Source organism: Triturus cristatus, chromosome 2_2, assembly GCF_964204655.1.
Source record: "Triturus cristatus chromosome 2_2, aTriCri1.1, whole genome shotgun sequence".
Classification (NCBI taxonomy): domain Eukaryota; kingdom Metazoa; phylum Chordata; class Amphibia; order Caudata; family Salamandridae; genus Triturus; species Triturus cristatus.
The window spans coordinates 1,214,429,867-1,214,455,886 of NC_140582.1; the positions used below are offsets into that span (position 1 = coordinate 1,214,429,867).

The following is a 26,020-nucleotide window of genomic DNA, read 5'->3' on the forward strand; positions in this document are numbered from 1 at the left end:
TAACCTACATGAATTTTTAGGTCTGACTTGACAGTTTCACTGTCACTTGACCTTTTAACTTACACCAATATTATTTTACAGTTCTTTGCTTCCCACAAAATGTAATGTAATGAGGTTTTTATAAAGCGCAGGTTGCACTCCAAGGAGCATCTTTGCGCTGTAGAGCAAGGTTAAGTTCCTCATGATCCAGGCAGAGGGGGAAGTTAGACTAGATTTTTGCATTCCCATTCAGGGGGAGCAAAAATCCAGGTTTTGAGGGCCTTTCTAAAGGTTGCTTCTGTGGGGATGTGACGGAGAAGGGGAGGGAGGACGTTCCAGGCCCTGGAGCCTAATACTGCAAGAGATTTGCCTCCTTTAGTCTTGAGTCTGAATTTAGGAATGGTAAGAAGATTGGCCGCTTGAGACCTGAGGCATCGCGTGGGGTTATATCCATTCCCATGCTTTTTACTTGTAATGCTCCAGATTACCTTACAACAGCTCTCTACTGCCAGACATTGTCAAGTCCAATGAAGTCAGCATTTGTTACATTTAGATTTCTGGTAGCACCTTCCTTCAACAGCGGTTTTGATTAGCAAACCACAGCACTGCGTGGAGGGACTGTTCAGTAGTGGTTAAGAGTGTTGAAACTTCTCAAATACTTTTTGTACAGTGTCCTTCCTTCCTTGGAGCGTGGCAGGTCGGGTCTGAGAGGACTTGCAGAAGGCGGTGAATAGCCAAAAGCAAAGATCAGGCTCACAAGATAAATCTACACACACCTACACACACACCTACACACCCCCCCCCCCCGTACTACAGATCAGAACATGTTACCGCCAGCTCTACCCTAGTGTGAGTCTTAGGTCCCTTGGTTCTGGGATGTGCCAACTGGAACAGGTTATAAATCCTACCAGAGTGGCTTATAGAAGAAATGTAAACGCTGCCAGTAGACATGTATTGTATGTAAATACCAACATGTATATAAATGCTGCCAGTAGACATGTATGTGGGGTAGGCTGCCTGATCTAGCACCAGGACACTGACTAGCTGTGCGCGTATAAACCTTAACATTACTTTCACGAACATGCAGAAAGCGTAAGCACAGGTAGCCACATATATGATATGAGGGTAAACCTTTCTCGCTCAGGGCAAGACAAAACATCTAATGTTACCTATCCGTACCGAAGCAGGCACACTAGCAGAAATATTATCGTAAATGATGTTGACGGACCCAAACCTGGAGGCGTGAAGATGACTTTTTTTAAACAAAACATAAATAGCATGTGAGCAGGTTTTAGTTGAATGGTACTCGAAAGAAAATAACACTTCCAATTCCCCAAAATCCCCTGTGTGAATACTTTAAAAAAAGATGATGATAGGATTTGGATTTCATAAGACAAACCTAAAATGTTTAGTTCGACTAATACATGCAAGCTTGTAAATGAAACGTCCAGACCTGTGCAAAAAACACACAGTTGTGCTTATTTTATTGTTAAAGGGAGGCTTCTCTGACCATGGGAACACAATCCTTGTAACAAGCGGTTCGAGTTCTGAATAGACCCACATAAAAGAGCCAAAGGCCACAAAACTAGAATTCACAAATATTCAAGACCTGAGTAAACAAAATCAGTTATTTAACAAATACTGTGCAAGAATTTGTCATATTACACTTTGTTGTACTGGAGATTGTTAAAGTCAGCGAGTCAAAGGTTTGAGTGAGGTATTCCATCAGGGTGCCCATGGCGGCATAATAAAGACTGGATCCAGGGCCAGTCAGCAGGGAAGTTTCAGTGAATATTGATAGAGTTTCAGAACACTTAAGTTTTTGAAAATAAGGCACTTCAGCTTTTTGAGTAAAATACATTTTTACACAATAATCCGACTGATTAGCAGCTGCGTAGCAGGTAGACTTGGGGCACCCCTTCAACAATAATGCCACTGGGATAGACTGGGTAAGGCAGGAGGCGTCCATCCTCATTGCATAAATGGTGGGGGGGTTCTTGTGCTGGTCATAAGACCTCTGCCTTCCCACCGCCTGAGACATATGAACTGAAGAACAATTTCAGATCAGCTGCAAGCATAACTGTATACAACAAACCAGACTGTTTTGGACAAAAGGGGTACACAAACACCACGTTCTAAGTACGCTGTATAGATAAGAGAGGGATGCAGACAGACACAGTGATGTTAAGAATTTCAAACAATATTGAGTTGTATCTTGTATTTTGGAAAGAAAAAGAAAATCACTGGGATATTATTTTACACATCTTCTCTCAAAGGTTGCCTATATAAGAGGTGTTCCAATGAGAAAAAATAAATCAACAACAGTAACTGTGAAGCAGGAACTCTAGCTTACTCTAAACATAATCTTCAATATTAAACATACCAATAAAGAAAAGCAGCTTTACCCGTTTTTAACATTTCTGACCGACTACGAGACAAGCAAGCTTTCCTCTGATGTCCTTTAATAGATCCCAGTGGCCGTTTCGGTTATGAAAGTGGAGGTTGCAGTGTGATGCCCATCCTGGCTACCATTCACTTATCCGTCTCAGAAATATACTGTGGCCAAAGCATTCAAAGGATGCTTACTTTAAGGGTTGGAGGGGCGGGTGTCTTTCAGAATAGTGAGCCGCAATACATTATTCTTGAACGCAATTGTAAGAATGCACATCTCAGCCCATTGCACATCTTCAAAAGTCAGCATCTTTAAAAGTAAAGCACGGACTGTGAAAACAGACACTAATTTTAACACTCAAAACAGAAGGCGGTACCTCTTAAAATGATTACTGCAGCAGGTTTCGGGTTCCGGGACAGGTTTAAACCCTCATGTACATACTAAAGATCTATTTCTGTTCAAATACCTGCTACTTTCTCATTAATGGATCAAGTTGAAAAACCTTTGAACTATTTTACTAATGTTCAAATTCTGAAAATATCTTACAATGTGCCATACTTAGGCAGGTACACTGCTTAATCTTGCATCGTGTCTCAACTGATTGACAGCTTTAAAAGGGGAGGGGAAGGATGCCCTGACCTAATGGCGTGTTTTCATGACATTGTTTCCACTCTTAAAACACCTGTGTATGGAGAAAAAGTAGCAACCGTCTGCGACATGACAAAACAGTATTGAAGCGGTCTAGTTAGATTAGCTGGTAAAACTGTATTGAAAGAGCAACCATTGGAATGCTTCAGGACACACGCCAGCACTGCGTGACCTTAGGCAACTGTTCAGGAACGGATCCGCCTGCTCCAAGCCTACGCTGCACATTGACGCGCTACACAAGCACTTGTTGCAACCCCTGCCAGGCATCCCACAGCATCTTAAGTAGGGGCATGGATTTTTCTGTGGTTTCATCTAGTCCTCACATCTTCCAAATTCAGTGCAAATTGAGGTCAGAAGATACTTTCAAATATTATTTTTTTTGACTTGTACCTGGATTTGATTTCAATGCCCACTCTCGCTGAACATTACTTTCTCAGAATAACTTCTAATCTAATCTGAAAACCTGCTGCAGCACTAAAGAAAGGTAACTGTACTCAATCAAAAGGAGTACCAGAAGCAGAGTGTTTCAAATGTCACCTGAAGCAGACTGGGATTGCTCAGAGCTTGTATTCGTCACGCCTTCAATCCAATACTTTGAATTCTCAGTACACCAAGCGGTTAAACAAAATGTGTAATGAGCACAATTACATTGGAAAAAATACAATTGGGAATCAAGGAGCATTTCAGAGAGATATTGGATGATAAATGATTTCAAGAAATTTGAAAGTTCTAAATAGTAATTCTAATAACTGAGGTGTTGAAATGCAGATTGCATTCTGCATTTTGGGACTGGTACTGTCATATTTGCATGGTTAACTTAAAGTGCACATAGTTTAAATAAAACTGATGAATAATAAAAATAGATTCATTCATTGGTAAGAAATAAAAGTGGAGCTGAAGGTGTTTGTAGTCGACAGCGGCCGGGAACATGTGAAATTAAGTTCACAGATACAACAGGTCAATTTTTAACATCTGAAATTACTCCGGCAACAGCACCATTCACTGTGCATTGCTGATGAAGTGAGTGAGTTGCATCTTTAGGTAGACAAGTTTAGAGACTTAGAACTTAGTATCTGTAATTACATTTATATTGCTGAAGACTGCTTTAAAGAGCAGGTAATTCACTTTCTGATGACAACAACCTTTGAGACCTGTAAGGTCTCTGAGGGTACAGTAAAACAGCTTTTACAGTGAAAAAAGTGCTTCATAATTTCACAGATGAACCAGACTTCTCATACTAGGGTATATACTTCTTGCTCTCCTCAGTCTCGGTATAACCGTTCAGACAAAGGATTTTACATCAAGCCTTTATGAAGGCAAACCTTTATCAAGGTGTATTAACATAGATGCGAGAATTACTTACTTGTTGTTTCTGAGCACACTGCTTATCAGATAAACACATACAAACACAGAGAATTTTAAAGCCATGTACAAAATCACAGTTTTTTCAGGAAGGAGATTGGAGGATCAGAACTTTGTTCTTTTGTTTCACTTGTGCACAACTTTGCTACACGGACATGTCTACTGCTAAAAAGATTCAGAAACTACTTCTCTTGGTGTTTAAAATGTAGGATTATCCTTTCCTAACTTGATGTAGTCGAACGCTCCTTTAGAATACTTTTTTTTAAAGAGCAGACACCACACTTCCTGAAAAAGAAAACGTGCATCTTTCTTTTGTTACAAGGTACAAAATGAGATCAAGTGGTTTCGCAAGCTAGCGTCAATCTCAGGGGAAATTGCTCCCTTGAGATCTTACAAATTGGTGAACCATGTTAAATCAACAGCAGCCTCCAAAGGTGTCAAAAGCACAACCTGTGTCCTGTTGGACAGAGGAAATGAAAGGGGTTCCAGGTCAAACATCATAAAAATCAACCACAGACAAAAAGCAACCAAAGAAATAGGTCTTCCTTGTATTACAATGCAAATCATGGCAGTCCTGCTAATTCTACCATTACTGGGTTAGGTTTCATGATTTTAGAGTTCCATTTGAACACACGTTAACCATAACATTTGACAACTGAGGAAGAGGCAGACCCAATCTCTGTTCATACACTGTTTTTTTCCACCATGGTCCATTGGTCAAGTGCCGCACTGCCTTGGTAGCGTCTGTCTACTTGCATCACTTTTCTCAGTTTCGACAAAATGCTCCATCCTGCCAGCTGTCGACTTTCCTCCATGCTTCAAAATCACCAACAAACAGTGATTTGCTGAGAACGCATAGCAGGGCATATAAAATGTACTGGACAGCAAGGAGACCTGGTTTATAAACTAACAGCTCTAAAACCACAGAAGCCCATACTTTACCTTACTTAGCCCTGAGAAAAAGAAAATATTGTATGAGCTCCAGTAACCTAAAAAAAAAAAAAACAACCACCCACTTAGCTCCTAGATGAAGAAGGCAGTCGGATTTAAATTCAACATTTTAGAAATCTTCATTTCGTAAACTTGAAAAGCGGAGACTGAAATCCAAATTCTAAAAAATAGACGATGTTCCTCACACAATTTATGTTTGAATGTCTCATTTTTCAAATTCAGTCATCCTCCGAAGTGGCAGACCATTACCAGATGAAAAGGACCACTTCTACAACGCAACCCCATACTCTTCTTTTTCCACACTCCGCAGCCTCAGTCTAATCTCATTCTCCCATTAACCTTCGTCACACCCATCAATATCTCCAACTGCTTTCCTGCCCTGAATTCAAAATAATCATCATGTATTAACAATAATTTTCTGGTTCCCTTTTACATCTACATTTCACCCATCGTAACTAACAAAAATCTTCAATTGTCACATGATTTTATAAACCCTAACCAGTACTCTAGTTTAAAAGTACTTTCACATTAAACATGTATTCCTACCCGTTTCCCAAGATGACTGGGTGCCATGTGGCGGTGGTGGGGTGGGGGAGTTAAGTACAGAAAATTTACTTTTTTCCTGTAGATTAGGAAAGTGAAATTAGCAAATCAACAACATGATCTGTCACAATATGTCTGCAATAAGACCAGACCACCACACTGTCCTAAAATGTTTCTTCTTTTTTTGACAAAATTGGCACTTGTAGTCTGAGAACAACAGCTGAGAGCCACCAAGCTCTTAGACTTGCAACAAACACTTGTGGGTCATTTTCAAATTGTATGAGCACCAGCCTAATGCAGCCATGAAAACTAACTACAAACAACCAAAAAGTAGACACAGAAGAGAACACTGCAATTAATGACACAAGAGTGGTCATATTAAAGGATACAGACGGTCCCTATCCTGCTGAGGGCGCGATTAGTTTTGAAATGATAACTTGATTCGGACCCAAACAAGTAATAAACAGAGCCAAAAATATGATTCTAGTACTTTGGGTGGGAGGGAAGTCCATATAAGACAGTAAACCACGTTAGAGGGCAAAAGGATGCTTCTACCACAATTGGCCAACTTGAGTCAATTCAGGCAGTGCACACTCATGTTCTGCAACAGAAAATTACTAACAGCAGCATCGGCATGTATATATAAAATAAGCATCTGCCCGAGAGTCACTGCACATGCATCTTTTCCATACAAAGCACGACGACCTACCACACTGATCGAACAAGAGTGCCGTTGAGTACGATACATCCGTTAACTCATCCACACTCAGACAGAGGTCGGATACCTGTAGCGGCAATAATTATTCAGCACTTGACAGGCTCCTCTGTTGAATACTATAATTTAAGCAAGAGAACAGAGAGAAGTACATATTAAGACACACTCAAGTCTTTTGGCTCCACACCCATAATTGGCAATATCCTTTTTGGTAGACGTTCCTAGTGCAAAAACTAGCAACAACTATGTTCTATTTTGTCTGATGTAGAAATATAAAAATGTGCTTTGGGTTTCATTTTGGAGGTCACTGGCAGGAGGTTCATGGAATTGAAAGCATTCTTCAGAACTTTCAGCACTTTCTTCAGTAAAAAAAATAAAGAGGGCAGCAATCTGTATAGGGAAGAATGCAAAAGCCGATGGGAGTTTCACCTCTACAACAGGATTCACCTTTTCCCATCATTTGATTTCCTCTTTTTACCAACCACAGAATGACAGTGCACGCCTGGCTGTCACTCGCATAAGAAACACTTGGCAATAGAGTTCCCTCCCTTTCCTTGCCCTCACCAACAGAAGGCTCCTCCAGCATGCTGGGCCGTACCTTCTCTGTGCCTCCTGTCCTCATACCCAGAGGTAGTCTGCTTAGAGGGAACACAACTTAGCCTACGTCCAGCTCATAATTTTTAATTCACCTGTTCGTCGTAAGAAAAAGACAAGAGGACAATATGGGGACATGAAAGAAAGTTGTAAGTGCTACGAAGGGTCGTCGTCTGTGTGCTGTGCGGGGTTCTGCAGAATATCGTCATTTGTCACTCCTTTTAGGCTACTCACATGCACCCATGTCTCTCTTGCATCTGGAACTGATTCACCATTGCCACAATGTTCTTCGTGGAATCTTACCGGGCCCAGTGCATCTTGAGAACAATCAGTCTGTCTTAAGGCACTCAGAACCCAAGTATCTGTTTCCACGTTTCCTGGTTGAGTTCTATCTTTGGAAGGCAATTCAGTCTTGCGTTTTTGATGCATACCCGTATCATGCATGTAAATACCGCTGTCTCCAGCAGCAGATAAATCACACTCAAGATCCACAGTTTCCTTACTTAAAAAGTCTTCTGAGATTTTAACCAAACCAGTAAACACAACCGATGTTCGCTGTACAGCGGTATGGGTACACTGTCTGCAACCTTCATCACACACGCCTGTATTTCCACGATTACAGGGATTTCTTTCCTGCAAAGCAGCGGCTGTAGCATCGTTCCACTCCAGGATGCCCAACTCCTTACTAGATTCTGGAGGAAGCTCTACATTTTCAGCTGCAGGAGGTGGTCCCTCTGTGTCTTGGGGTGAAGCGCCCGCCTTCCCACCTGCAGGTTCAGCCCCACTGGCCTCCAGCGCTGCTGCTTGCTCATCTCTTTCATCGTCTCCATTGGACTCTCCATGGCCTCTCTCTGGGGACGGCGGATTTACCTGCTGATGACACATGGGACAGGTATCTTGAACATACAGCCACTTGCGGAGACAGCCGGCATGGAAAAAGTGTCCACAGGTAGTGATCACTGCAACACTCATTTCCTGCAAGAGAAAAGCAAAAAAATAGTCAAAAAACACGGGCAGACCTTGATTTCACGGTTCAGAAAGTGACAACAGAAAAGTACTTTTAAATGCTGGCTGTGCGGAGAGGATGAAGCTCTGCCTCAGAGCAGGTTTACCAAAACTCCTCAGATGGGAGACAAAATAGAATATAAAAAGGAACTAAGTTTGCCCTTTAAAACAAAATCACACATTTAGACAGTCATCAGTGCTGGCAGTTTTAGAGGAGACAATGGGAGTTAGAAAAGTTAAAAAGTCACACAATAAACCAATGATGCAATATATGTTCCACAACAAACTAGGTCTACCATCTTACAGATAGCTGGGGATCAGAGGTAGAATCTATGCCATCGTCAATCAAAAGACAAGGCTGATGGTCTTCAAGCTTGAAAATGAGTGAAGGGGTAAAAAGCATCTCAGAACTGAACAATAGGCAGCAATCTGCAGTGGGGCACACTATAAAGGTCTCATTCAATCACTCACAACTCCTTCCGATAACACACACCGTACACCAACAGATGAGCAGCTTCCTCTTGAAGGACACCCCTCCCCCCCCCCCCCATCTTCAAACGTTAAAACCACAATACACTTTATTTTTAAACTAATAAGACAGAAAGACCGCCCTGGGAGAAAATGTGGCAGACATGTGCAGCAGTTAAGCAAAATTATCAAACCAGGAACCAACTAGGAAAATGACCAGCTCCAAACGAAGTGCAAGTAAAATTACTACAGCATGACGCTAAACACAAGAAACTGCCAGAGAACACTAGGACCCGAAACAGAAACTTGAAACACTTCTTTCAGAATGAACAGATGCTACTTAAAAATCGAATTGCAGAACTACTGTAGAAAAACAGTTACTTAAACCATAAACTAAAAATGAGACTACTGTAACGAAAGATCACACAATTAAGAATGCGCAGTCACCTGCACAAAAAAGAAGCCAATATTATACAGAACTTATGTCAGAATAAGAGAAATGAAAGACAAAAGCAGAAACACTTTCTTGACTCAATCATACTGCCCAAAATCAGAGAGAGCACTCGTTCTCATCTGAGAAAAAACAAACCATAGAAGTTTCCCTAACCTATAATAAGGCCTCAGCATAAGCCCTTAAGTGACACCCAGTACAGAGTTTGTCAAGACCCTGGTCGCCAAATCTTCGATTGAGATTTCCAAATACATTTAAGAACCAAAGACATTGTAGAATGTGGGCTCTAAACTGGCCCAGAAAATCTGGGATTATGGAGTACAGGTGCATTAGACCAGTGATTCTAAACCTGTGGTTCGCAAAGCCTACTAACGAGGACAGCAACTGCTTAGAAAATTAAATATTAAAAGATTCATAAAGTTGATATAAATAAAGAAACAAAAATGTACAACTGAAAATTTTAGAACGTTCTGTAAATGTGAAGGAATTTGGAGGGCAAAAATGAAATGAGTATCTTCAGATTGATTTGTGGGAGCAGTGTATCAAACTAAATATAGTAAGGCTGATGAGCGGCCTCAACTGATTTTAGAAAAGTTCCAACCTTCCTATTAAAATGTACTTCTTTTTCTTTCAACATTTGTCCACGGCTTCCAGTAATGGCTCAGAGGGAATCTCCAGATTCCAACAATGATTCAGTGGGGGTCCTCTGGTTCCAGAAATTATTAAGTGGGAGCCCACAAAAAGGGTAAGGACCACAGCATTAGACAATTCTAGAATTCTTAAGATTTAACTAGCTTCCAAAATCCCAAACTCAAATAAGATGACAGGTATTTTTCTATTGAACAGAGAAAGTGAACGTCTGAACAGTGGCCTTGAAGAACTTGTGTGAACGAGGTGAGCGCCGAAACATGAAGTTCTTGCCTTCAGGAAGCGTCAACAACATTCTCAGAAGATACAGGTGCAACTTTGTGTTAGACACAAAATAATTCTACCCACAATGCTACTGTTCAGGATCACCCCTCCGCCCCCCCTTTACGGATTGAAAGGTTGTGGTTTGTAGTAGAAATCCCAGCATTGTTAGTTTAACATACCAAGTTTGATCTTGAACTCCACCACAATTTATGGCAAGATTTTCCATTCCGTGTACACCAAGAGTTCTGGTTTCGACACAACGGTGAGACTTAAACAGGTAAGGCCATCTCCAAATCACTGGTGAGGATCTCAAATAGCATATGACTGTCAGACAAACAGATATGCAACTAGCCTAGCAAGAAGATCCCGAGGTGACTGGTGTTGCTACATGTGTGAAGAAGGATTAACTGGCCACCATCAAACACACATCCAGATCAGCTTTATTTATGGCTATTTCAGTTCTTTGCCATCAGCACAGTGACTATAGGACTACAGTTCTACCTCCATCAACATCTTCATTTGAGGTAGCTTTTACATCAGAAAGCATCCTCCTTTCCAATCACTGAATGTGTTGCTACCTCCATCCGCCTCATCCCCCAACTGGCTAACAGATTAACCTCCCACTAATTATCTTCTACATTACATTTTATCCGCCATTCATAAACTATCCACATCAAGGAATTCATCCCTAGGTTCTCAAATATCCTCTCCAAATTCACCACCTCTCACTCCAACAACACCTATCTCAGTGACTGAACCACAGAGGACGTGCAGTGACTGGCATCACATCAATTTAGTCTATCTTCACATATCACCGAGTCCAATCACTACGCGATAATCCTGACCTGGTCATGTTTGCCCTTCCTTGCTCTGTGGCAACACAATCCCCCTACATTGGTCTGACCATCTGGTTAACCCAGTGTATGTTGGTTTCCATTACCATCATAAACACAACCCACGGGTCTTGGCCCACCTTATAAAAGTCAACCTAAACCATCCATAATTACAGCAAACTAATTTTAAAAACTAGCTGTGGACTGTCTCAAACATTTCCCCCTCTCCACACCTACTTAGGAAGCAGACATCATCCTCCCATTCACGATAACTAATGAGCCATTGATCGGAAAGATCCTCTCAGTTTAAATAGAAAAAGCAACAGAGACCAACTTTCACCACCTTGGTACAATCAAGACAAACTCCAACAAAAGAGTGATACACAAGTTCAAAAAGATATTACAGAAAATCAAATTCCCTGAGAGAACCTTGCATCCCTCTGCAACACCCACAATCCTCACAAAAGCAAGATGATCTCAGACAAATAAAATGATTACATCACCGGCATCCTGAAGCCCAACAATGACGGGAAGAAACCATTTCTAAATTGTAAAACACTACTGCAATCATCCACAGACCCACTTCCCGACAGGAAGAAGAGTTGGCTTTATTTGACTGAATGCCGTAAGAAGTAGGCTTGAGCAAGGGAGTGGATGAATATTTACTTAAGAACCCCAAATTTCCAATTATGATGTTGAGATGACTTTGGTCTTAGAAGAGGTCCCAGGAACTAGAAAGGGGTGGTTTATAACACATTTAGATCAGATTCTGTCGGAGGATCATCTAGCACAGGTACGGTGGGGTTGACTGTGGTGGCTCTCAAAATAAGATTGTCCTCATGATCTTTAACTGCCTGTGATTCACTACTGAGATGCACCAGCCTCCTTTCCACATTTCTTCCTGGTGCTACATATCACAGCTCTTGTAGTTCAAATGGGTGCCTCTCGCTGTGAAATTTAACTCCTGTAAAGCATCTAATTTCCTGATAACCATGTCAACCATCATGGTTCACATGAGAAGGCACCATGAAGCTTCACGTTTCAGAGACTTTTATATTCATGTGGGAAGATTTTCCACACCAGGCATTGGAAAAACAGAGTAAAAAAAAGGTCTACGACCTGCGTGACAAACAAATAAATAAATGTGCCATAGCAATGAAGAACTGCATCCTTTGGGCTGGAGAGACAGATTGAGATAAACAAAACTATGCCAAGGTCAGGCAGGAAAAGACAGACAATATTTCCCCAGATAATTCAAATAAGAGAAAACCATAATATATATATTATAGGAGAAAAGTGGTTAATCCCACTTCCAGTTTCTTAGCCTAAGGATATATTTCTCTAAAGGTACACAACACAATAATCCTCTCTTTCAATTCACATGGACAAGGATTTGCTAGCCATTTACTAAAGTTGGGATACCGATTAATGGTACCAACAAGTGAGGTTTGAATTGACAGGTTTAAGGCAGCTGGACTCGAAACAGCACAATTCTGAAATTACCCCCACGCAGAGGTTAATGCAAGCCAGTTCAGACAGAGCCGGGATATCGAAGGGGACTGCAGGAATGTTCTATTTACCGACCACTGGGGGAACCAGGAGTGGGACTGAAATAATGTTTACATCAAATTATATATTCATGAATTGGACAGGATCAGTAGAAGAAAAAAGTTTTGATGACACAAATGCCAGATGGTTAATATGAGGAGCTGTAAGAGAATCGGCGTTGCTCTCCCTACAATTCTTGCTTGCGTCAAATATCTACCCTTGATCAAAATCAGAGCAGGCCACTGAGAAAGTATGAGGAGCAACAAATGTAACTAAGGACCAACTGAGGGAAAACTGTACCACTACCTGCAACACAAAATATAAGTTAAAAGCAATTAAAAACAAATACAGCTTAGAAGTTATAAATTCATTCTATAAAATAAACTACACAGCCACAGCGGAGGCCGTTCCTTCTTCTACCTCGCCGCTAAGTCCTGGAACGGCCTCCCCTCCACCTACTAGCATCACCCTTGCTAGAGGACTTCAGGAAGAGACTCAAGACCTGGCTTTTCGACTGAGCCCAGCAGCCCAGTACCTGGATACCCTCCCAGGTGACAATCCGCGCTTTACAAATACTGATTGAGGGCCTATTGGGGTCAAGAGGAGCTGCTTTACAAGATGCTGTGGTTACCTGAAAGCAGATTGCGCACACGTCGTTGTGAGCCAACAGCTGCTCTTTGGTGGCATTAGGAAGAGAGTTGATCTTTTTGGCAGCTTCCCTCCGCAGCAGAAAACTTTTCCAGCCTGACTGGGCCCGCAGCCAGACATTCAAGTAGGAGTGTATGATAATGACAGAGGCGCCCATCCAGCTCCATTCACCAAAAATTGACTCCCATGTGCCATATCCAACCACACAGACAGCCACCAGGAACTCCAGCACCCTGCTCACAGCGTTGACGTAGTAAATTATCTCGTCCATCTTCTCCAAGGGCTTGTCCTGGAACAGCTCGATCATGAATAGGGTGTAGATAAAGATGGTCCCCATCACCTGCAGGAAAAGTTGTCAAACATTAATGAGATCTTGACTATTGAAAATACAGCGATCTGGCTGACACCAAAGATAAGAGATTCTCAGAGGTCAAACTCAGAGGACCAGGATTCAGAAAGTTCAGTTCCAATAAGTCTCCTGCACACTTGAAACCTTCAAAGAAAAGTCCATAAAAAAGAAAAATGCTCATCTTCAAAGAACAGACGAGAAGCGTGTTACTCCAAGCTGGAGGCAAAAGTTAGAATCAAAAACAAACATTGAGATAATAGAATGAATCAGCGGAAATAAGCATCCAGATAGTGGTAACCATCTACCAAAGTGAAGGGACCGACAATAGCCTCACCTGTAGGGAGGTAAGCATGCAGCTGGAGACCAGAATAAGCAACCAGAAATCCATGTGGAAGAAGCGGGATATTTTGTATGCCATAAACGAGGGAAAGATCAACAGGAAGAGACACATACTAACGCCACGGATATGCTTCCAAGGACTCCTGGGGAAAAACAAAAAGGCGGTACAGTAGATCATTTCTCTTGTAGATCTTTTAAATTGTAGACAGGGGCTGTAAAAAGACAAGCACATACAATGTTGACACTACCTACGTGAACCCTTTCTTCCAAGCATAACTGGGCCATCCTACAGAAGATGTAGGCATCAAATCTACATTCAATACTACTGCACATTCTTAGAGGGACTAAACCCTGAAAATGCAAAAAGGTGCAGTATATTCTTCTCCCCTCTGAGCTGTACTGCACTTACTGTCCCCACTTGTAACTTGATAGACTGTTCATCTAGTGTAGAGGCTGATTTCACGGCTGGATAGACTAAGGGATGCTCTTAGAAGCACTCTGGAGAGAGTTTTACTCATTCTGTGTAAGACCAGTGATAAAAGATTACCAGATCACCCATTCAGGTCTTCCTCCTGGTTTTACACCTACACATCCTTGCATCTGTTCCCTCGTGAGGTCGTACCCTCGCCTGAAGGCATTACTACATCTTCCTGCATTAAGTGGGTGATGTCCTCCTCCCTCATCACTGCCCTCATTTTAAGCCTAGGTTTACTTTTTACCTGTTGCGAGATGCGCCTAGTGACAGCACGATGGGGTCTGCGATTTCAATCATGGACTGCAAGGTTGACGTCACGACGATGAACAGGATGATGCTAAGGAGGAAGGTTCGCTGGAGAACCTGAAGATCGAGCAGTCCAGTCTGGAGGGCCAGAAGCAGCAGGGTCACCCCTTCTGTGACTCCCCTGTAGAGGGAAAGATCCTACATTATGGGTTGTGAAAGAAGGATGTATGACGATCCAACACAAACAAACAACGCACACCACTACATCGCATCCATAACATCGCGCACACACCGGTACATCGCATGCATTCACCACGCAAACCACCACATCGCACGATGCCTTCACACGCATGCAAAAGACATTTACAACGCACACAAAGACCACGCATTCCAGCACTCCGCAAAATTCTCCCTAACGGCCCCACAGTCACTCATTATGAACACTGACTACAAATACATCCATATCTTTGTCACTCGTATGGAGGCAGTTTTCCTTAGATTGATTCGTGAGCGTAGAGAATGAAACAGAATATAGTACGGATGATGAGAGGCCTCAATTGAATTTAGAAAAGATCCACCCGCCTATTTAAATTGCGTGTGTTTTTTTTTTTTTTTAATATCTGTCCCTGGCACCCAGTAATGACTCAGTGGGGGTCTCCAAATTCCTAATTTCAGCAAGGATTCAGTGGGGGTCCTCTGGATGCAGAAATGATGAAGCGGGAGCCCACAGGAGTCAAAGGGTTAAGGACCACAGCATTAGACCATTATCTATTAGTAACACCCACCCAATACCGATTCACAGGTTAAACCATGACAGTACATGTGTGCGTACAGGGTGCACACACATCCACCTGCCCTCAGAGAATGACCAAACAGAGCCACGCATCATCAAGCACTCATTTTACCTAAACACTGCAGGGTTTCACCAACAGAAAAGAATGCCCGTCTCTCCATCATTTACTGATAAAGAACAGGGACACCTTTCCCATACACAGACGCCACAGCCCTTTAGTTCCTAGGCACACAGCACATCCGTACCTTAGACAAACTAAACTAATCACACAGTATAAAGAAAGAAGTCCCACAAACCCCAGAGAAGATTATGTCATATACTTCTAGATACCCACCCAAACATACGACTACCAGTCTCCTTTCATTACACTTCAAAATATTACGCCTCATGACATTCATCCAGAAACAAATTCAATTGTTTGCACTGAACCTAATCAGCATAAAGTAGTGATGTCTAACTAATCAGTTAATTACAAACACATTACACTCAGTGCTCAATAGAGAAATGTGAACTTTGGAGCTGACAAGCACAGCATGTATGCGCACACACGTGTATGTATAGTACTACTACTAAAAGGACCACGCCCAAAAACTAGAAGCTGTCCAGGCCTGTTAAACATGGTTCAGAGAAACATCAGCATGGAACAACTCTCGGGGGCACTGGCAGTGTCTGATTGTTTCTATGCTGTTGCCACTGTGTGCGTCTCTTTCCAGTCCTTGGGGTGGCCATGGACTGGGTTCATGGCCAATGGCAGCTAAGCCAACTCGGCAATTCAAGTCTGAATATCTGAGACTCACCCTCCTGTATCAGCAACACCAAAAGCACCAAGAGACAAGGAACCCACACTCCAATGCCATAACAGACTGCAAAACAACACCGCTTGAAAGCTGTTGTACAAAAGCAACTACCGAAAGCAATATGCGAGCACTTCTGGAAGAACGGGTTTCCAATGGGAGTGAATGGTGAAAGAACAATACCGCTTACCACTACAATTACTGTGGGACGAGGAGTGAAGGAGGTGTGATGAGCACAGACTCACCTGTGCATCACATTGCCATTCTGGAAGGCACTAAAACCCACCAGGTAGAACTTGCAGAGATTGAGCAGGCCCAGAGCGAGGTAGGAAACAGTAAAGGTCAGTCCAATGAGGGAGTAGGGTGTCGCGCAGCACTCTGCAACACTGGCAAAAGAAAAAGAGAATAAATGGCAGTAAATCTCAATGAACCATAACAGAACACAGGTCAGCAAATGCACAGCACACAGACATCCAGACATCGCTATACAATCCCCGCAAAAAGTGCTCAGCTTTATTCCATCATCAGGTATAACGAAGGGCTAGATGAGGCAGTGTGATTCCTCAGCCGTAGTATTTATGAAAATTATGACTTAAAAGGCTTTGTATTTCAGCCATAGTTCTCTTACAATAGGGCCCTCATTACAAGTGGCTGTGTCCCACTAGAGCACTAACTCTTGAGGGCTACTGCCCTGAGAAATTACACGACGGCCAGCATCTCCAGAGCTAATGATCCCAGGTTAAGACACGAGGTCCAGTTTAACAGGATGCTGATCCGCAGGAGGTATCGGGGAAGTGGCAGAAGTACAGCCTGGCCCCTGGCCAACAAGCACTAGAGAGAAGACCAGCCTTAACTTGTCCTCACCAACTCAAATTCTATGTCCCTGCTCCTCAGGGGAAACTCTTCTGCCTGCTCTTGAGCAGGCCGATAATGTCAGGAGATTTGTCCAAGGGATCGGAGGGGAGGTGTGGGCAGAAGAACCAGAGAAAAAGAACCCGATTTTACCAGGTTTAGCCAGTTAGTCCCCATTTCCGGAAACTTAACATGTTCTTCTCAGATTTTTGTTCAGTATCCCTACATCACAATCAGACACAATGTTCCTTCAACTTTTGTTTTCAGGATTTTGATGGTCTCATTATGTGAAGCAAAATTCTTTGCCTAAAGAATTAGACGAAAGACTCGTTCAGTGTACATTCTGAATAACCCCTAAAAGTAGTTGTGTAAAAAGCTTTATTTAGCTCCCACGTGGGTTAATCACTGGATTCCTGCAGAGGCAGCACCTTGTATACTTGAGGCTGAGAACAGGGACAGTCACTGCGCGCCTTTCTCTGGAAAATATTGTTGAATAGCAGAGTGAGTTTTCCTCGGACATCCCCAGTACGCCTTTATAAACACCCTAGTAATCCACAAAACTCCTCAACACAGGACATTTTATGGGGAGTACCCTCTCCTGCAGCCTCGTCCCTTTCACCTACTCACATAAATGTAACGTTTCAATAATTTCCAAGGGATTCCATGACTTTCCCACTGAAAGCATCTGACCAACATGCACCTCTATCCTATCCCAGGTGCCCCGGGTGTTGTGCACGTACTTCCCAGTTTTAAAGATCCTTGAATACCCAGTAAAGTACCATAGGCAGTCCTACAGCGTTATGCACATTTACACTTCGCAACCTCCAGAAGACTTGAAGACCGCATCCGCTAGCCCTCCCACTGGTTGTCCTGCAACTCTTTTCTGGCCTCTGATCTTCGTGGTTTTGGTTCCAATGAAAGAGCAGGAGTATGGTTTAGCGATAGTCTGGTTTGTATCTGTCTGGCGGTGTTCAGCACCAGAATTACATCATTTCTCTGACATGCTTTTAAGGAGAATTGCTATTCGTGCTTCATGGGTTTACCACCATGGTTACTTTGCTCCACTTCCCTCATTCTCCTCATCCATTCAGACGTCCATCGTCTACCAATGAACTTTCCTAGAACCAGGACTGTTGTTTCTACTCTCCTCTTCCTTAAATCTAAAGTCATCTGTTTGATATGAAACAAATCCCTTAGAACCTCAAATCACCTCTTTATAGCACAGGGAGGGTTCTGGAGACCAAGCTATATCCCAGCAGGCAATTAACAGGGCAATATTTTAAATGTTTCACTTATTTGGGGACCATTCACTATGTTGAGAGTTGTAGTATTAAGGTTATGAATCTGATATACATCCCATAATAAGGAAATGTACATTGACACATTTGATATGTGAAGTGTGAACAACTACGTAATGAACACAGTGAGACATATCTTCATGCATAGGAGGCATTATTATTTTTATTTAATATGCAACATTGATTACAGAGCACAACCACTAGTCAGTCAGATGACCTTGTTGTCAGTTTGTTTTAATGAACATCGCACCATGCAATAATATAGAATGTGCAACCATGTGAGTACAAAAAAAAGCAAGAACACAAATGGTCTTGTGTTGACAGGAAGTCTGAAGTGTTGTTGAAGACAGTCGACAAGTGTTTCGTAGTGTAGACGGCTTTTTCAAGGCTCTTAAGGAACATTGTATCTCACACTTTAAGTCACATAGTTGTGTACAAATACATATGTTTCATCTTCTCTTAATTAACACCAAACTAAAAGATAGTTAAAAAGTGTAATTTCACAGGGCCAACTCCAAGGAGGAAAAAACAAGATTTAAAAGAGATATCTCAATGCATAATAAATAACAGAGCTTGCTCGGAACAACCAGACAAGTTAATGAGAAGCTCTCAAGAACACCCATGTATAGATGAGATTGAGGGAAAAGAGGAGAGAGAGGGAGGGAAAGAAAGGGAAATAAATACCAGTGAATTCCCAAAATGACCAAAATAAGAAGTAACGGCTGTGACTGTGCTCCGAAATCCAGAATGATTCAACATCAAAATGTGAAACAAACATTTCCGACCGGTGCAGCCCACAAGTAACTGAACATGTACCTAGTAGGGATGGTATGATTCTTGCTCTTACAGGATCTTTGAAAACCTCATCTGCATGTTTAAGCATCCCTTTCAGCATTGGCAGCTTTTTTAGGGGAATTTAGGGTATCAAACAAGAAGTCCTCCTCTAAAGCCTCCTTATGCAGTTCCACCCCGTGATAATGAGCAGCCCTGTTAAGAAGCTCAATGTTCCCTATATTGTCGTCAGGGTCAGGGTCTTTATCCGTGTCTGGGTCAGTGTCACAATCCTCCCATGGGTCAACATCCTGTGGCCTATCCCCATCTTGTTAGTCAGGTGATAGAGGTGGTGGTGGTGAATTAGTGGGTGTGATGAGTAATTGAGGATTAGTGGGTGACGGAGGTGGAATATATGGTGGTGAAGGGTTAGTACCCACATTTCTACTCTTCATGGGAATGTAGTACTCTTCATGTTGGGCTATGTTCCTTTTTTCAGGCAATTTGGCATGGATATGACCAGTGTCTGAGTTTATAACCAGTTCTTTCTGTTTTGGATCCAAAGGTGGAACATCGGACCGAAGCTCTTTTGGTGGAGTCTTTTTGTCTTTGCTCGTCGAACGTTTCGGCTCTGAACTCTTCGGTACTGAAGATTTAGTCTTCGAAAAAGATGGAACGTGGACCGCGAAATGCTTTGATTTCGGTGCTGGTATGGGGCTGACTTTGTACTTCAGCAAAGCGGGGGGGGGGGGGGGGGGGTGATGCGCTCAAAACTTCCTTGGTGCTGACCTTGGTCCGAAAGGCAGAGCAAGGACTGAAGCCTTTTTGGTCTTGTGTTTTTGGGGTAAGGGGACTTCTGTACTCACAGTATGCTGACCCGGTGTAAATTGCTCCTCTTCTTCCATGTCAGAGTCGGCCTGGGAGATGTGTTCTTCTTTCTTGGCTCCTTGAGCTTGTGTTTCTTCTCGGTCGGAATCTTCGCAGAAGATGTCCGGTACGTAGTCGCTTTGGTAATGCATCTCGTTACGTCGAGCCCGATGATCAAGGAGCATCTTCTTTGATCAACGGGATCGGCACGCATCGCAGTCTCTCTCGTCGTGTTCCGGGATAAACAGAGGTTGCAGGTCGGTGCGCGGAAACTTGACGCGACACCCGGGAAAGAGCTTGAATGGAGTCTGTTCCACCGACTGCTAGTGAGCCCGATGTGGGTATGCCTAACGGCCCTCCATGAGTTCTCCGATCAAAGATCTTTGAGTCGAAAAGATACGCGGAGAATGGGAAACGCGATCGAGAAAAAAATTCCGTTGAGGGTAGTGGATTGCGTGTCTAAGGGAACCAGAGAAACTGTGCCGAACTGGAGCGCAGCAAACAATCTAGCAATGGAGCTGATGCCCATGCGCTCTATCACGGAAGGAGGAGTCACCTACCTCATGACTGGAAAAGACTTCTACGAACAAGAACAAAGTGCAAACATCCAAACACAACACTAGATGGCAGGCTATGCAATGCATGTGATCTATAGCTCGCATGCCTCGAGCATATACACAAAGACACACACACACAAATACACAAGAAAAATTGAAAAATGAAAGTTTTAAAACACTCTAAAGGTGAAGGAATTCAGAATTGGAAGCTAAAATTAAGTTGGAATCTTTAACATGCTTCAGGGGCAGCACAAGTACAGCAAAATTAATCTAGTATGAACTGGCAGCCTCAACTGAAGCAGTTCTACTTTGCACCGACAAAAAGAGGGCCTGCATTAGCAGCAAAAAACAAAAAAGTGATATGTTTGAGTCTAGCATACTGCTTTATCTTTAAGAAAAAAAAAACTATTTTGGGAAGCAATCTTCCCATTAAAATTTAAACTTTCACTTTTTTTTATTTATTTGTGAATTAAAATGTCAAAATGAGAGTATTTGTTTCATGTATACTTGTTTATGTATTTGTGTATTATTTTGAGGTTCAAATCGTAGGCATTGCTAGGTGGGGGGTCCCCATCTTCCATTTGTGTTTCACTGGGGATCCACAAAAGTCCAAAGGTCAAAGAACCACTGGTGTAGGGCATTGCATGGGCCATTCTGGAGAAACACTCCGAGCAGTCAGGATTTGCGCTTGAGCCTGATGCCTTGTGCTTGGATGGCGGAGTTATGACAGTTCCAATGGCGCTGAAAAGAATAGTGTGCACGAAACATTCAGGTGCCCTGGGTTAAGGTGGCCAGTTGTGTAGTAGAACGCTGCAGTTAACCTTTACATCACCTCTTCCCATAGCAGATACCGATACGGACCCTCAGACCAACTCTTAAGTCTACTGAGAGAGAACTGACAGTGTAGCATCGGGGAGATAAAGTATGGAGGAGACACCAGATAAGGATGTGGGGACATGGCGCCTAACAATGAGGTTCATGCGAGAAGACCTCTGTTAAAGCTTTAACCTACTATGCCAACAGTTGGACCTCAGGAGGGTCACATCCTCGCGCAAGGGCTATGTTCACACCATGATCATAGATCACGCCACAGGCAGGAAATTCCCTCCACCTGGAGTCTAAAATTTAGTGCTGTGAAATGGGGTAAAGATACAACTGCTTAATGGCCCGGGCTGATTATGTGATATTTCATTTGAGTCATCCCCATAATGTGTTCCGCTCTACGAAATTGTGGCAACCAATGAGGACTGGCACATCAGCAGTTGTGGCTCAACTCTTGTACTTGGAGGCCAGAGAGAATCTGACAGGCTGAGGGCTGCTGCGTAAGGGGACACCCAGCTTGCACATGAAGCAAGATGGAAAAAATGCTAAACTGGCACTTCGACAAGAACCCCAAAAAAGTGTTCCCCATGTTATGAAGTCTGAGACACCTCATGTACAATACACCCATGGCCTACACGAATGAAATGCAAGACATTCCTCAACTTTGTCAACAGTGCAGTACTTGCATTACAATAAATAAGAATGTATTTATCAGTCAATACTAAAAAAAGAGGACTTAAAGAAAAGTGAACAACTGCTTGATTACAAGGTGTTGCACACTGTAAACTAATCAGGTTGATGAAAATGTGAAAAAGGATGATGAAGAACAACTAATCCGATGTCTTTTCAGATCACCCCTTTCAACGTCAATTTTGTGACGATGTACACCCTCAGTGGCAATTCTATTTTTATGGGTTTCATGGAGATATCCCTGGAGTGTGGGTAGATTTCTTCTGAGTTAGATCTCATTATTGCATCTGCGAGGCAGAAGTCAGTGGCAAATTTGTTGGCCAAGAGATCTGTTCAGGTAGTAAACAGGGAAAGTCCTGTGTGTCACAAGGAGAACTATGTTTGTCAACATGGATTACATGGCTACACTGAAAGCCTTTAGTGCTAGCATGTTCATATGCCAAGTACTTAGCTTCTCGGACCAGGTATCGGATCGACAGGTCGTCCATTTCACTTATTCACTCAACAATGGACTCAACCATCACCAGTCATTAACTCCAAGAACTATAATCGCTCTACTGTTGGGGGTCAGTGACGTGAGTCTCCCAAACTACAACACCATTGATTTTTCAAGCGATCTTGGAGCAGTCTCATGTGTAGTCACGCATCTGGGATGATAAAACTACAGTGGGCATCAATCTTTTCCTGGCTACAGTAGTCAACTCTCAAAAATAGAGCTTAGCCCTCTCCTACAAATAAAACTGTTAAGAGCACCCACAACTGAAACAGCTCCCCGGAATTGTGTTCAGCACTGGGAGACAAATGGGTTTGCTATCTGGAGTCCTAAACAGTGGAGTATTCAGAGGTTGTCTAGTAATCATTAAGACACTCTACTACGCAAGTCCCTTAAGAAACAAGTCATACGGGTAACAATAGATCTAGACATTTATCTTCCACAGATAGCCTACTACCGCCAGGGAAAATGCGCGAGAAGACAACTTTAGGGGGGGGGTAAAAAGATAGGAGTGTTGTTCACCACAAACCTGAAGGACCTCAAATATTTCTCTGGGATAAGAATACGGAAATATGTATACGAGGATATATGAAGGCTATCAAGGCAAATATGGCCTCAGTGTGCAAAAATACATTAGAGACATTGTTCAAGCATTTGTCTTTAATCACGGTTTTCAAAAGGAGAATAGATCCATGTTTTTCTCCTGGATTTCTCGGTACTAAGTAATATGAATCTATTCCTTAGCCATTTTGAAATTTAGATTTGGGTACTCTTTCCAGCGGGTTATCTGCCTTAAGCAGTAAGTGCCCCTTGTAGCAGCTGGTTTTGCCAAATGGGCCTGGACTATATTTGGGGTGGCATATTTAGTAGTCAACTGAAACCTGAACGTAGAATCAAACAAGATAATTTTGCGAAGGGTCCAAAAAAGGATGGTGATTGCTACGGATTTCCTCCGCCAGTATGCTAGGGTAGGCTAGGGTGCGAGTCATTGCTTTTCAGTGGCTTGAGACTTACCAACTACTTCCAATGGCCGGACTTCGGATTCTTATGGCATCTTTACCAGAAAGATCAATGACAGTAGGAGATGAGCCGGGTCTGGTGGCTCAGTGGACTAATGCCTCCACTGCAGGGGCCTGTGTTCCACCTCATGGTCACAGGTTCAAATCCTGGCAGGTCCACTCAGCCTTTCATTCATCGGAGGTCGATAAAAGGAGTACCATTGAGTTGGGTAACAAGAAACATCAGTTATTCAGCACCAAGATACCTCTGGGTGAACGTGCGCTCTACAAATACACATGTTATGTTATGAGAATCTACTGTATGAGGTTTTCCAAACTAATTAATCCAAGTAATCCACTTCTGTTTTTTCTTTTGCTCTCTTTCACAGCCGGACATCAACATGGAGAAGTGCCTTAGAAAGGAAGACCTGGCACCTTGAACTGGGCATCTATCTTCACATCTCAGAGCCATAATCATGAGCATCTTTTTATGGAAGACCCCTGAGGGTATCTGTTGCAACCAACAGGCTGATTTATGGTTTGATAAATGGGTACTCCGTCACAGACATGACGGATACCCCATCAGCCTTAAAACAAACACATATTCTAATACAGTTGTAATACCGTGGACAGGATATCCGTCATGATTGTGACAGCCTGCCCGTCCACCAAACTATAAATCAGACCATTAGTCAGCCGCATAGCTGACGACGCTTATTATTTTGTTGTGCACCGTACAGTTTTTACTCACGAGCCGAAGGGCTTTCCTTCATCTCTGGGCAAGTAGGAGGTTAGATGTTCGATGGAACCCCAGAGGGAATAATCAAACATTTACTTTTCTATGACAAATGTGCGATGACTCTTGGTCTGAAAACCATAAAGTGGAAGAAGCGATCCTCCTCAGTATCAGAGAAGGAAGGATTAACCTGTAGAAAAATGGCATCAGACTCTGGTGCATTTGCTTGAAATGTTTTTAGTGAGAGGAAGAACAAGGGATAGGCCCATAGCAGGTTCAGGGAAAGAAGGAGCCAATGGCATTTCCAAAATCTAAAAAATGTTATATAGGATTCTGCTGAATCTCTCATTATAACATCCATAACAGTTGTCGGTCATTAGTAAGAGGTCGTTGAAGGAATGGCTTAGCCCAGTCTGGGCAGGAGGCATTCCAGTAAGATTCTCAGCTCTGGCTGTGTCTGATTGGCAGAGAGAAATATCCACACAGCCTAAGTAGATGGTGACCAGAATTTTAGACATTTCTGGCGTCACGTGATGCTGCGTGAGCACGACCCTGCTGGAGATGCGATAGATCTGGTTACTCCATGTGCTTGAAGAACCTGAGGTATAATGCATCAAAGTTAAGACTCTACACAAGGATCCCAAGTGCTCACAGTAAAAAAAAACGTTGAGTGAAAAACATAACTGGCAGGCACCAGTATGTCAACACCCTTGATGCTAAAGAGTGCCAATACTGCGTGCTCTCACAGGGGCACCAAATGTGGCTGTACAATTACCGGCAAGGTAATCTGTATGAGACATATGCGTCCAGGCCAGGAAGCCCACTCAAGATTTCTTCTCCAAAAGCGATCCGCAGTGACCCTGAGAAGAACACAGGTTGGACTTCAGTCAAACACTCTTCAAGTCTCTCAGTGGGTCACGGGGCCAAAAGCTCGTCTTTTTATGTTGTTTTGTTACTTTAAATGTACTTTTGTTTGGAGCTATCCAGCTGCATCATTACCCAGCACTTATTAGTTCTATTCAATGGTTGCTTTGAGGAAGAGTTGGTTTTTTTCAAAGTATTGATTGTTGGAAATTGATATTTTTGACCACTTTACTAATTTGTGATTTCACGTTATCTATGAAGTAGATGATAGTTTGAACATCTGGGACCAAACGTAAAGGCTAGTTCATGCTGACATCAATCAAATCAAACCATTCACACGGAAACTGGAAAGTCATTTTCGAAATCGTGATCCTCAAAAGAGAGATTTCCCATCTTCCTATTGACAGGCTTGAAGCCATGCACTGCACTAAACTGAAAATAAACCCAACGCATTTGTGGACATTTTGTCTTGCTTTATAGCTGACCTACACACGTGTTTATTAATGTATGCTTGTACGATAAAAATCAATACATACATAATTTGCAAGTGTTCACACCAACTATATACAAAATAAATTTTCATTTAACATAATTCGCTTTTTCTAGCAAAAGAAAAAAACGTAAGCTAATTAATATTATGGTCATTTCTATGAAACCGACACAATGACAAACACATGTGGAGATGGCGTTGAGAAAGTGCTGAAGAATATGATGACAATATACAACAAAAAAAAAGTTTCATTAAAATTATAAGTAGACAAATCTGAGATTCAGAGCGGATGAGAAGGAGTAGTTTCTTACCTGTAACTCCAGTTCTGTAGTAGGGGTATCTCTGTTATAGTCATAATCTATGAATAATCCCCGCACATGGGCGGGGATTATTCATAGATTATGACTATACACAGAGATCCCCTACTACAGAATGGCTTTTACAAACTCCAGTACGCATCTGGCATGGCAAACTCCAGTGAACAGACTGAAAACGTGCGAAGCTTTAAAAACCAACATAAGAAGCATGGTTTCATGT

The 26,020-nt window shown here is 42.5% G+C and overlaps 1 protein-coding gene across 1 annotated transcript in view; it reads right to left on the bottom strand.

Annotated features, from left to right (window-relative positions):
- Nucleotides 1–1,446: 1,446 nt before the first annotated feature.
- The window catches only part of LOC146863414 (RING finger protein 145-like), a 65,516-nt gene continuing 40,942 nt past the window's right edge, over nt 1,447–26,020 (bottom strand). The window contains exons 6-10 of the mRNA XM_085642846.1: nt 16,291–16,431; nt 14,457–14,639; nt 13,733–13,880; nt 13,033–13,389; nt 1,447–8,159 (exon numbers count right to left, since the gene is read on the bottom strand). Of these exons, the coding sequence (XP_085498972.1) occupies nt 7,341–8,159; nt 13,033–13,389; nt 13,733–13,880; nt 14,457–14,639; nt 16,291–16,431 (1,648 nt within the window). The 3' untranslated portion in view covers nt 1,447–7,340. The remainder of the gene's footprint in view (nt 8,160–13,032; nt 13,390–13,732; nt 13,881–14,456; nt 14,640–16,290; nt 16,432–26,020) is intronic.